The 13,769-nt window shown below is 42.4% G+C and overlaps 3 protein-coding genes across 3 annotated transcripts; 2 read left to right on the top strand and 1 right to left on the bottom strand.

Annotated features, from left to right (window-relative positions):
- Window positions 1-121: 121 nt before the first annotated feature.
- On the top strand, window positions 122-4,612 carry LOC117840705 (peptidyl-prolyl cis-trans isomerase CYP21-4). The gene is made up of 8 exons (XM_034721231.2): window positions 122-282; window positions 690-901; window positions 1,107-1,146; window positions 1,729-1,779; window positions 2,602-2,687; window positions 3,465-3,602; window positions 3,717-3,864; window positions 4,263-4,612. The coding sequence occupies exons 2-8, from the start codon at window positions 750-752 to the stop codon at window positions 4,347-4,349; spliced, it is 702 nt and encodes a 233-aa protein (XP_034577122.1). The 5' UTR covers window positions 122-282; window positions 690-749; the 3' UTR covers window positions 4,350-4,612.
- A 1,203-nt stretch (window positions 4,613-5,815) lies between these two features.
- LOC117840716 (large ribosomal subunit protein eL33w) lies at window positions 5,816-7,520 on the bottom strand. The gene is made up of 4 exons (XM_034721240.2): window positions 7,360-7,520; window positions 7,027-7,255; window positions 6,879-6,923; window positions 5,816-6,023 (listed from the first exon to the last, which is right to left on the bottom strand). The coding sequence occupies exons 1-3, from the start codon at window positions 7,425-7,427 to the stop codon at window positions 6,882-6,884; spliced, it is 339 nt and encodes a 112-aa protein (XP_034577131.1). The 5' UTR covers window positions 7,428-7,520; the 3' UTR covers window positions 5,816-6,023; window positions 6,879-6,881.
- Window positions 7,521-8,148: 628 nt separating this feature from the next.
- On the top strand, window positions 8,149-9,434 carry LOC117855644 (beta-1,3-galactosyltransferase pvg3). The gene has a single exon (XM_034738060.2). The coding sequence runs from the start codon at window positions 8,303-8,305 to the stop codon at window positions 9,254-9,256; it is 954 nt and encodes a 317-aa protein (XP_034593951.1). The 5' UTR covers window positions 8,149-8,302; the 3' UTR covers window positions 9,257-9,434.
- The last annotated feature ends 4,335 nt before the right edge of the window (window positions 9,435-13,769 follow it).

The following is a 13,769-nucleotide window of genomic DNA, read 5'->3' as shown; positions in this document are numbered from 1 at the left end:
TTGGGCCAAAAGCAGGCCTTCGGCGATTTGTTCGGACCAATGTAAGCCCAGTGTTTACGGCCCATAGTCATGCTTCGCAGCAACATTTGCCTGTGTGCAGAGAGCAGCGCGTGGTGTTACGTTCAACCCTCCTTTCCTTCGTTTTTTTATTCTTTCTCCGCTCACGACTTCAACACCTCCCTCCTTCCCCTCTCTCTCTGCCTTGCGTCTTGCGACCACAGGGCGAGCGCCGCCGCCTTAGCCAGGTCGTCGGGCGCTTCGCCGGCGACCAGTATCCGCCAGGTATGCCCGCCGACTCCCTTCCCTTCCTGCTGTGCGAAATCGAACACCCCAAACCCTAAAATGTCACAACCAAACCCTATTATGTGGAGTATTGGTATTCGGATCTGACCATGTATTTTATAGCCACTGACTTGGATTTTTTTTGCCAAAAATTATTGGATGTGCATGTGTACACCCATGTCCTATACTGCGTCCGCCCTTGGTGCTGGGGCGTTGTGCTTAGAATATCTCTAGCAACAGGGTCATTCGAAGCCATGCTAAATTATGCAGAATCTTTCCCCTGTTCTTCAAAATGACAAAATGTGGCCCTTTATGCTATATTGCTGGGAAGATCATACGTTTGGTTGCAGATTTTGAGCTGTTTTTTGTTCCCTTCTCTTGCTATTACTTAAACTTTGTCTTTTTAGTTCCTAGACCTAGAAAGGGAGAACTTCCTGGATACAGCTGTTGCCCTGCACGAGTAACAGATGGCGAGGATAAAGCCCAAGCAATTGCTCATTCAAAGCAAGACCAAGAAGGCTCCATCTCGAATCAGTTACTCTACTATCGTCACATGGAACCTGATTGTCGTCTTGGTTGTGCTATCTCTCTATGCCACTTACAGGCATTGGCATGAAAGGTTAATGTTCTTCTCCACATTCCGCAACCTTCGTTTTTGTCTATTTTGCTGTTTGGTGTCCTGAGCAAGTGAGCATACCTAATCTAGTTAATACTGCAATATGTTGAGATTAAGTAAGCTCATGCCAATCTTTTTCGTATTTGTTCAATAAGTAGTTAAATATACCTGCTGCTAACCATTCCTGTATCGATGTGCTCAACTACAGATCAGCCCAAGACATTGAAATGGATCTTCATCAAGCTGAGGTACATTATACAATCACACAATCTTGCATATGCAACTGTGCTCTTCTTGTCTTATGTTTACTGAATCTGCAAGTAGGTATTATCTCCTTTATCTATTTTGACATACATTATCTATTTCTAAGTAGGTATAACCTTACTGAATCATCAAGTAGGTCTTATACCATCCCTTTTTCTTGCATTATCTTTTGTTTTCTTAGATTACTTCCTAACTTTGTATCTTTGTCTAGTGATATTATGGTTAGTGTCATAATTATACACCTGGGGTTCAACATATCCAAGTGGCTATGGAAATTGAGTCTTATTCATTTTTGTAATAGAAACTATAGGAAATCTTGTTTATAAGAAATACATAGTGCATCTTTTTCTTGTTTATAAGAAATACATTGGTCATATTTTTCGCTTTACTTCTTAAATGTGCTTTCTTCATGTTGTTCATTTGTGACAAAATGAAACAGCTAACTGGAGTGGTCTTAAATATTTAATAAAATTGATTTGATAAAAGTATTATTAATTTAAGGGACATTATACATCAAATAATCAAACTCATTGATTTTCTCTCTTGTGCATTTTTATGACTTCAAGCTTGCTGTGCGACCAGATGATTCAAAAATGACAAGTAGACCGGGATATGCAGTGAGTTTTTCTGCTCCTCTTCTCAACTTGGTTTATTGTCAAGTCACATATGTTGATTTAATATTTAATTAACATTTGGATATATCTTGAGGATATATGTTTCCTGTAAATGTGCATTATAACTTGCTGGGCTAAGTCAAGTTATTATTCATCTTCTTCAAGCATGACAACCCTTAAAGGCTAAAGCATATGATGCTTTGAAATTTCTGTAAACAAATATTGTTCTGCTGAGGATGTATAAATTTGTGCACGAGAAAACAACTTTGCTTGCAGCATGGCAGTTATGGCTTTGTGTGGGAAATTCAAGCAAGATAGATGGTAATGGTATAGTAATTGTTGAGGGGGCAACGAATTGTGTTATTTTCAAATGTTCTATACTTCACAGAATGTGATCAGGAAATAAAGAAAGCAGAGTTCAGACAGAACCGATCGAAGTTTGACACTAAGCAATGATTTCACTAGACTTGAGATGAATCATCCAAATGTAGTCGTTGATGGGAGCTAATACTGTGATATCTTGTATGCCGCGGCATGGCTAGCTATGAAGTGTTTCTTTTGCTATGCTAAGCTTCTGTTGTCTGTTGTTCTGGCAGCACATTTTATAGAACTTGGTAGCCACAGAACTAGCAAGAATACCAGATTCTTTGGTATTGCCTGTGAATAGGAAAAAAGATAAGCATATAACCTTACGGTGGTTACCGTACAAATTTTTAATGCAATAATGCTCTGCACATAATGAAGTCTTTTTACCACCCGAGTTACTGCAGCTGACCATCTTCGATGCAGAAAGAATCATAACATCACTGCTTACTTTCTCTGCAGGTTATGAACACTGGCAAAGGTCCAATTACTATAGAAATATACAAAGATGCTTCTGCTGATGTTGTGAATAGATTTATCAACTTGTGGTAAGCACCAGAAATTTTTTATGAACCTTTTGATTTGTTTAATAATTTTCATGACAAGACTTATATAATTGCTTGTTTTCTTATTGACTGTTAGTTTTGTAGTATAGCTGTACTGTAGTTGGTTAAAAACGACTTAGCTGTGCCATATTCACCATATATGATTATCCACAGAAGTTTGTAAGCTTCAAAGCTAAATAATTTTATCATAATGAATATTTGAGAAGTAAGAGTGGTCAAGCTATGCACTATCAATATTCAATAACTACAAATCTGCAGCGTGGACTGTAAAGCATACTTTTTTAAAGTTGGCAGATCAAGCAACACCTGCTAGCCTGCAGCAATTTGGACTAAGATCCTCATAGGATTTTATATTCAGACGTATATGAAGCATAAAATTCAACTTGGAAAGTGCTTTTATGCTCTTCTAAAGGAAAAACAAGTCTGACACTGTTAATTAATTGGCAATCAATGTGCTCATTTTGAATCTGCCGTTAACTTATGAAAGAGTTTGATTTATTATGATAAACTAGGTAATGACATGACATGCAGGTGTGCCAGTTTTTAATGCAAGTGTGAAACTATTGCTACCACAGAGTGGTTTGTGGAGAGTATGTTTAGGATATTGTAGAAATTATCTGTTACACATACTATACATCATTCATGGGAAAAGACTTTACATATGTTGCAAAAGAAATGGAGCTAATAAGTTAAGGGTTCTTCAATATAATATCAATATATTAACTTTTTATGTCATCTGACATTGATCTTGTGGCACAGCAAGAGTAATCACTTCAAAGGAATGCCATTCCGCCATATCATAAAAAATTTTGTAATTCAAGGTGGTGATTTTGATTTTGATGGAGCTGCCCAAGAATGGATAACAAAAGCGAAAGCCAGTGGGAAAAATGATCTCAGGTTTGTTTCCTTAATAGTGCATGTATTAAACTATCATGGATTTGGTTTTGTTAGACCAGATATTTTACAATAGCAATTTCCTTAACATTAACAAAAAAATCTACGGTTTTGCAGTCCAAAGCACGAAGCATTTATGATTGGGACTGCTAAGAATCCTAATAGCAAAGGATTTGATTTGTTTATCACAACTGCCCCAATTCCTGATTTGAATGACAAGCTTGTTGTATTTGGGCGAGTCATCAAGGGAGAGGATATTGTTCAGGTACTATCTGAAATTCTCTCTGGAAGCTTTCTTCAGTTGTTTGCCTTGAGTATTAGAATACAACTGTTTTCTATTCATCGTTTTGTGTTCAGTGGTTCTTTTACTTACTGAACCAGTAATAAATGATCATTTTGGCCATAATCTTTTTACTGGAAACTGCTACAAAGTATGTTTTCTAAAATGTATAGACCAGTAGGTGTCTAATATGCCAAGTTATATGGAAATATAACATGATGCGCTAATGAAATCAGCCTGAGTGTATTGAAATGGTTATCTCGTTTGGGGTATCGACATGCGCATAAGCCTGGGCTGTTTACGTGTTTTTATTTTAGTTCAGTAAAATCAGCTTAACTTGTACTTACTGTGTTTTGTTTTTGTCTGCTTGTTTACACAAACAGGAGATTGAAGAAGTCGACACCGATGAGCATTATCAGCCAAAGACCCCCATAGGCATCATGAACATCATACTAAAACAGGAGCCATGAGCAGATCCTTCCTGTCAGGCGCATGTACATGAAAAGCTTAACTACCTGCCTCACTGCTCTCTGTAGTATACTAGTATGAAAAGGTCCATACGTCTCATTGAGTTGCTGCTGTATCGATGACGTGAATGCGGATGGGATCCTTCCTTTGGACGCCCATGCGTCATTCCTTTGGACGCCCATGCGTTGCAGATTGTGATGGACTGTGCAATGAATTCGTGCGGTGTTTGTGTATAAATATTCACCCTTGCGGGTTTTGGCTGTCATTTGTGAACATAAATGTTGTAATCTCTGCAGCTACATCACTTGCCGTAGTCAGTTCCGCCGAGGATCCCGTTGGCCCATTATGATGGTCCCGCCGTATCTGGATAGCATTATATTCTCTGGTATCGGTTTCAGAAATCAATCTGGGCAATTCCATGTAATCATAATGCAGCTTTTAGTTAAAAACTGTGGAGCTACGCAGGATATGCTTTAGCTTGCTGTTTACAGGTCTTCAGAAGTTTGGTGTGCACAAAAACACTAAAGGTCCTTCATTTTGAAGAAATTGAAATCTACTTAGTCTTGGAACGTGGCATTCCACAACTTTCCAAAGTTTAGATATAATGCTATCTTAAATTCACGGGGGTGGGAGATGAAAATTGACTCTATAGATCCTCATGCTATGTTTCTAATATGCAATTTATAGCATGCTCTTTGACTCACTTCCTGTAGCAGAAGTGCAGCACATAAGTATCTCTTCCATATGGTCAATAATAATATACAAATATATTATCTCTTCCATATGGTCAATAATAATATACAAATATATTTCACGTCCAACTATATTAGCTTAATTAATTTGTGTCTAAATTATGATTATTATAATGGAATTCAATTTCAAGGATCCAAACGGGGCCGTGCTTGCTAACTAGAGAAGAAATCCAAAAGTTATATCATTCCATAATAATTTTGTCTGTGCAGGCATATCCTTTTGCATTTTGGTTCTCAAATTCAAAGTCATAATTTTGTCAGCGCAGGCATATCCTTTTTCGTCCGCAAGCCATGTAGGGTAGGGTAGGGTAGGGTAGGCTTGGGGTTAACCTATGAGTTCAGTCATGTTCATTTTTCGTCCGCAAGCTATGCAGGGTACGGTAGGTTTGGGGTTCACGTATGAGTTCAGTCAGGTTCATGGACATGGAAACACTTGGAACTCGTAACCCATGAGATTGAACCCATTTTGATCTTTAACAAACAAATATAAGATTTCATGGACAAGCCAATGGTTAAATAATCCATAGATAAAATACTAAGCCAGGAAAAGGCCTATAGAGTTTCTGTAAGGCAAATGTTGGTCGCTTGTAAATATCCAGTGGAAATGTTTTTTAGGGAGATAAGTTTGCAGTAAAGAAAAAAGCACATGAAAACAGAAGTATATCATCTCTGATTCAGAACCCAGAGAAATGATGCAATGTGGGCAACGAACAAAATATGACAAGTTACTTTTCAGTTCTAACTTCAACTCCATATAATGATTTAAGTGGTCCACAACACCAAAACCAGGGAGAACTTTCGAAGGGTTCTCAAATAGACAATTCAAGTTGCTAACTCTCAACCTGAACAGACCCCTTACAAGGAACTTTTTAGCTCAAGATAAAACCTAACAGATAAGCACGATCGTCCACACCTTGAAATTATCTGCATTGGAAGATACATGGATTAGCAGCATACAACAACAACATAGCCTTGCAGTCCCAAGCAAGTTGGATTAGCAATATACAAAAGAAGCAAATTCTGCAGCATAATTTGCACACAAAACATTTAATGATGGCAAAAGCTGATAGTCATGGAAGTAGATAAAAAGGGCCTAACTATGTTTAGCAATCAAATATCAGAATACAGAACAAAACAGGGAAATGAAAATGGGTTTAGCTGGAAAGAGCACTGCCAGAAATATATGCCTAGGAAATTTGAAATGTATGAAGGCACATAAGAATGAGCATATGATTAAAGAACTATCAAAATGCAGACCAAATAAGCCAGCTATTGCACTATTCATAGGCATCGAAATAGCTATGAGTTGTCTCTTTTAATCTTTTAATCATTTTCCGATGATGTGGCATCAATGCAACTTTATCAATAGAAAATGGAAGGCTCGCTTAAAATGAGGTTAGATAGCTTCTTAATTCAGCGGTGCACATTTGAAAATAAGCTCAAATAATCAGCAACTGATCCTTAATTGGGCAGGGTGCAACCACATAAAACAAGCCCATCGCTGCATTAATAAATATAGGATGACACCAGTTTTCTTATGATGTTCGATCACACTAATTTTCATCCTTTCCAAACTATACAAGTTGCTTAGGATACAATGGCAAGATAGGTTGGAGGTATTCAACAAGAAGCAGGGCGTTCAACTATAACAAAATTATCAATTGATGAATCTGACTACCAAAAACACACACAAATATACCATTCTAACGCATATAGGGCACAAGCTGCGTGCTCGGTAATCCATAACAGTAAGTTAAGTAAAATGCAATCGATTCTAACCTTTTAGATGCTGCTGGGGTACATGAAGACCCTGACCTTGCGCCCCTGCAACAACAAAAACAACACAACAGAATTAGCCCAGAACACAAAACGCGGAGCAGTAACACAAACATCGAATGGGCACAGCTGGAAGGGCTGCCCGGCTCACCATGGATTCCGGCGGCAGGTTGGACTTGAACTTGGCGCGGACGACGCCGGAGTTGCCGTGTGGGCGGGTGACCTTGCCCCAGATGCAGCGGTAGTGGGTGTCGTTGCTCTTGGTCTTGGCCTTGTAGATGTACGCCATGCGCTTCCCGGCGTACCACGCGACGTCCTCCTTGGTGTTCACCCCCTCGATCTGCACCAGCGACGTGGTCTCGTACTGGTTCGACTTGGACCTGCATCAACCACGCCCACCAGGAACCGTGAGTCACAATCCACAACGCGGTGGAAGAGCAAGCTGAGGGCGATCGATCGGAGATTCAGGGGAAAGAGAGCTCACCTCTTGTATCCGAGGATGGTGCCCCGGACGTAGAGCCTGACGCGCTGCCCCGTGCGCCCCTTCACCATCTCGCCGCTGCCGCTTCTGCCGCCGGAGACGATAGCTTCGGAGGTGGAGTGCGGGGTAGCGGAGGGGACGGCGCAACAACGAAGGGAAGAAACCCTAGTGGGCGGCGCTAGCAGCGCATAAGTATCCTTCGGATTCGAAGGTGAACGGCTGAGATTGGATCGTTGGTGCATCGACGTTTCTGATGGGTTCTTTTACTCTGTTGCTGATATGGTGGGCTAGGGTTTACACTTTACATCCGGTGTTGTAAATGGGCCGGATACCTAGAAGCCCATGTGGATTTAGTATGGCTGAGTACATACATACAGTAAATGGGCCAAAACATGAGATGTGCTAAGATAAGGAGAAAATCAAGTCCAGCTAACAAAAAGCACGAGAAAATCTGGCCCGTTATGCAGACTCGAGAGAAGAAGACAAACAAAGACGCTCACTCTCTGCAAGTCAGCTCTGGTGGTATAGGTCAACTAGTGCACGTTCCGTTCCTCGGATTCTGCTCGCTTCGGATCCACGCAATAAATGCAACCGAAGAGCTTCAGGGAAGACGATTGCACGGGCGGCAGAGCCACGAGCTGACCGGGCTTAGATCTAAGCTAATTATATCCACATCTTGCGGTAAGAAACGCTGCGTTTGAACAGCTCAAGGCATCGATTTGCACCCACTGCTGCAAAAATAGAAGCGCGGTTTCACTCGCGTGATCGGTGATTTAAAGATTAACCACGTTTGGATTGGATCTACCTCCCCCAGTAAGCACGGTGCTCCCGGTCATCAGTGCATCTTCTACTTAAGCAAGCTTAGCAGCTCCGCAAGCGGCTAGAGAGCACACCACACCAGTTAAAAGTTGCCAAAACCAGCCTGACTCGCAGTTCTCCATCCAGGATGGCATCTCGTCCCATCTCCCTCGTCCTCCTCACTGTCATCCTTCTCGCGGTCATCTACCTCGTCGTCTTCCCCAACGGCTTCAAGCTCGCGGAGGTGTTTGGATCGTCGTCGTGCGACAATGGCGCCGCGGCGTCGACGACGTCGTCGGCGGTCCAGCTGACCGCTGGCGCCGTGGACCTGCGCGTGTTCATCGGCATCGTGACCGTGCCTGGCGCGTACGAGCGGCGCGCGCTGCTGCGTCTGGCCTACTCCCTCCAGCCGCGGCCCGTCCGGGCGGTGGTGGACGTGCGCTTCGTCCTCTGCGCCGTCGACAAGGAGGAGGACCGCATCCTGGTGTCGCTGGAGATCATCGCGCACGGCGACATCCTGGTGCTCAACTGCACGGAGAACATGAACGACGGCAAGACCTACGCCTACTTCTCCGCCGTGCCGCGGCTCTTCGCGGCGGAGCCGTACGACTACGTGGGCAAGACCGACGACGACACCTACTACCGCCTGGCGTCGCTGGCGGACTCGCTCCGGGGCAAGGCGCGGCGCGACGCGTACCACGGGTACCTGACGCCCTGCCACTGGCGGCCGGAGAAGCAGTACATGTCCGGGATGGGGTACATCGTGTCATGGGACGTGGCGGCGTGGATCGCGGGGACGCCGGAGCTCCGGGACGACCACGACGACTGGGAGGACGTCAACTTCGGCGGGTGGCTGCGGAAGGGGGGAAGGTACAAGAACGTGTACAACGAGGAGCCGAGGATGTATGACTACTGGGACAGGGAGATGGACGCCGACGTGAACTGCTTCCGGCACGAGCACATGGCGGACACCGTGGCCGTGCACAAGCTCAAGGACCGCCTCAAGTGGGCGCGCACGCTCTTCTTCTTCAACGCCACCCAGGGGCTCAAGCCTTCCAAGATGTACAATATAGACTTGCAGAACAACATCTACCGGGTGTAGCAGTGTAGAGATCGACCTGTAAACGTTAATCCGTAGCTAGCAATTGGTACTCTCTCTCATCTTGTGTGCATGGATCTGATGTCCTTGTTGAATGTTGATGGACACTAGCTGCACGACGTAGTAGCGTAGGGCAGGTTAATTCAAGTTATGGAAAGAAAAAAAAAGTTAATGACAACCATTTACCCGCCACTGCATTAAGGGACAAACGGCACTGCATGACTTCCGAAGGACAAATGCTGAAAATGTGGTTGAATTTTGGCTCGTCCATGAGACCATGACAGTAATTCCTTGCAGATAGTTCAAAGCGTGAAGCAAGACAGCAAGGAGAAAGGACGTCGTCCAAATTCAGCAACCCAAATAAAGCAAACCATCACTAATATCGTCAGACCAAGATTCCAGTCCAGGCCAAGAAGCAAGTTCAATTCGTCGCATAATTACCGGGGCGGCTAACACAAAAATTTCTCCTACAAGCTTCCAATCCGGGTGCAAAACTCCCGATGAATCTTCATCAGCCTTCTCAATGGTCAGAACCAGTGTGACATTACAAGCCCAGCCACACAGTCAGAAAAACGTATACAGAGTCATACTCCACAGAATATGGTCCTTCCACCACGATAACTGTGTGGCGATCAGATTCCTGCAACAGATGATCACAGAAGAAGTATGGAGTTAACTGATTTCATGAGGAAACTGCCAGAGTAATCAAACTGTGCCAACATGAACTTGTACCTCTGTAGGAGGATAAACGCGTTTCCATAAGAATATTGATCCACAACATAGACGGCCATCATCAGCAAGCTCAAACTGAAAATTGAACGCAAGGTACCAACAGATATAACTTAACCCTATAAATGACTGATGGAGGAAGGCTTGAACTATTCTTAATCTTGAAATAAGCACACCACGTTGCTCAACACTTGAGAATATGCACCACTTAAACAAAGAGCACATTTAAGGACAACAGAAAGATCCAAATAAGAAGAATACACGACCAGTGCTATCTTCTAGAACACACAAGCACAGATCGATAAACTAAAATATTCTAAAATGACAGATGCCACAAGTCAGCAATCATGTACAGAATTCAAAAGACCAGCCTTCAAAGCAACACAAAGTATTCCTAATCTCAGACCTACTACACCACCATTCCTATCTCAGAGAAATTCTAACATTAAAACAACAACAACTTTTCTTTATAATTAGCTAAAGTGAAACACATTAAAGAAGTTTATCCTGCAATAAACCATTCTGCTGACAAAAGGTTGCAAACAAAATTGTCTTATAAACCCACTTTCAACAGTCAGCAAATAGATCACGTAAAAGGAATAAACATTATGTGCTCAATCAACTGAACTGTAACCGCAACCTCACGATCAAGTCTACTGCACATAATTAGAACATCGTCGGCTTAAAGAATGATGTTGTGCACAATATTAACATTAGAATTTAGAATCACTTCCAGTCTAAATGCTAAATGATAAAGAAAAGGCAGTCATACAGTAAAAGCATATTTCGTCAAAAGAAAGAATAGTGAAAAAAATTGATAACAGTAAATTTATCAGCCAGTGCCAACAATGTTCAACAAGGATGTGCACAACCCAAACGTATTTAAACTTAATTCGGCTGCATAAACAACATGGTACTAACGACAAAAGACATTACCAATGCAATTTGTTACCACGTAACAGATGACCTTACAATATAGCAGACAACAAAGAAAAGCCCGATCTACAGCAACTCAGTAAAATCACAGTTAATAACACAAGGAAGCGCACAACATTACTCAAAATTCTTGTGTATGTATTTGATTTTTGAAATTCTAGTTCAAAAGAAAGGAAATTGTAAGGTCATTAAATAATTTAAATTACAAAACCTACTAGGTTGCACACAAATGAACCAAACAGAATTCCTATGGAAACTAAACTTATATCTTAAATTGACATAATTAAAAGTTCATGATAACTACATAAAAGAACTGTTAATCTTGATTCTCCTTCGAGATGACCGCCACGTCATGAGATTGTCCTTGTAACTTTCTCATTTTTCATCCGAGTATTCTTCATCGAGTCTAAAGAAACCTCATGTACCATTCCCTAGCCTCTTTTTCACACGGTTGCCCTTTGACAGTGGTATACTTTTCGATGAAGTAAATATTTCTTTCTTGGCACTCTTCAAACAACATCCAAACCGCTTCAGACATTTGTTTGCGAATGTCCTCATCAGTTACATATATGTATACAACATCACAATGCTTGTGAATACTGTTGCGACAGAAAAGTAGTGCTATTGCATCATCAGTTAACTCCGCGGGTAAAGAATTAAACCCATAAGAAGTTAGCTGATTTTTAAAACCATCATGTAAACCATCACAGACTTGGTCATTTTGTTCTTTTAGATCACATGTGTGCTTCAGCAACTCTTCATGAGAGAATCTGTTAAGAGAATCATAGCTGCTAACTTCAGGATTTAGAACCCACCCATGCAACACAGTTAAACCCAAAATACGACATAGCAAGTATGACGCATTAGTCACAAAATCCATGTGGCTGCTCAGGCGTGGTTGCATAGAGAAATCGGTACAAATGTTAGAAAGCGCAAGTTTAACTTTCATTGCTTGAGCAGCTGAGATACCTTCTACTCCACAAATACATTGCTCTAGCATCTCATTGATGATGGACTTGAGACTTTCTTCTGTCACAGGGCCTTGCTGCCCATAAATTGAAGAATACTTGAGGGTGACCATATTGTATATTGCCACCTGGTCTATAGATCTCTGTGTACCTTGAAGCACCATTCCAATCAAATTTCCATTAGCATCGAGTGGACGTTTCTCGTACAGGGATGACATGGTGCCTAACAGAGAAACGTGTCAGTTTGGAACTCATCCAGAAAAGGGAAAAAACAGAGAAAGAGAAGAGGAAGGCGTCGGAACATACCAGTGACTACGCTAGGGACGGAAGCTACCGGTGACGACTGATACACGTCTTTGAAACCCTAAGCAGAGCTCGGGGGAGAGGAGGCGGGGTGAAAGCAGCCGCGGTGGAGGCCAGCGGTGGCGGGGGTGGATGTGGGAGTTAGGGTTAGGGATCGGTGTTTCTAGGTTTTAAGTAGGCACGGCGAGGAGGATGCAGTCAGGATGAGAGGAGGTAGACATGGTCGGAGGAGATGGGGAGGGGAAGCACCACGAGGTTAGGGTTGGGAAGATTTATACGAGGGATACGCCAGAACAACTTGTTTAGAGTTGGGCCGTTATGGCGTGGACCCTTACTTTTCTTCTGGGCCTAGCTTGAGATATAGAATTGGAAAAAGTCTTATTCAACCCCTTGGATTATGGGCTGGTCCAAATTTTCACCCTACCCTCAAAAACCGTCCGTTCACGATCCTTGTTTTCAGCCGGTCCAAATTTTCACTCTCGAAACCGGTTACTTCGCGACCACCCAACCCAAATCTGGAAAAAAATTGTGTGCAAAGGGCTGCAAAACCCTCCTGGCCTAGATGATCAGACGGCATATCTCTTTTGCGCTCGGCATACTCGCACGCTCGACTCCTCCTGGCTTCACGTATTAACTCACTCAGCTCCTCCACGCACAGCTCCGCTTCTAGGCTCCCAGGCGCGGCTCTAGTCTCTCATCCCGCGATCCCAAACCCAACGTCCGATATACTGATGGCGGCACCGCGTGCCTAGCCGCCGCACAATTGTGATGATTCTACTGCGTAGAAGCCACGGAGGTCGTCTCAGCCATCACTTATGCCTCCCGATGATACCCTGCTGCAACATACCTTGCAGCCACCATTGATTGTTCCCGATGATACCCTGCTGCAACATACCTTGCAGCCACCATTGATTGTTCAAGTATGGGTGATCATCATCCAGATAACACTTGAAGATTCTATTTTGCAACAAATCAGAAAAATTATCATTTTTTAACGCATCCATCTCCTTTTTAACGCATCCATATCTGTACAACTGTAATTTGATGACTACAATATACAGAACCTGAACTAAATGGGCATCATTTAGAAACACGAGCAGCTACCAGCTACCTTTACTTATTCAAAGGCTTAGGAAAGGAGTCATAAAGATCCATTCATTGCAGAAATTTCTTCTTCACATGAACCTTAATTTCTGAATTTTCAACATATTCAGATAATACATCCATCACAATGCATCTGTAATCTGATCACTACACTAGCCCTGCGAGGGCCGCTGACCAATTCCAAGCAAAATCAGCATCTTCTAAATTGATTCGGCCTTTCTAATTAGCAGCCAATTTGTCAGCATGATCTGAAACTGATACAGTACATTGATTCTGAAAATTGGATTGATGCAATGTACTATAGTTTACTGCTAATGCAATGAAATGTTTGACAAGGGAAACAATATATCTGAAGCTACTTCTGCTGATAAACTACCCAAATAAAGTATTTGCATTTTGGTGGCGCAAAGTCTTAAGTCGTGTGCTGATAATAAATCATGAAATCGGAGAAATTCATGCTAACTGAATGAATGAAT

This window comes from Setaria viridis, chromosome 1 (genome assembly GCF_005286985.2).
Source record: "Setaria viridis chromosome 1, Setaria_viridis_v4.0, whole genome shotgun sequence".
Lineage (NCBI taxonomy): Eukaryota > Viridiplantae > Streptophyta > Magnoliopsida > Poales > Poaceae > Setaria > Setaria viridis.
The sequence above is the reverse complement of the archived record's forward strand: the minus strand, read 5'-3'. Positions and strand labels throughout refer to the sequence as shown.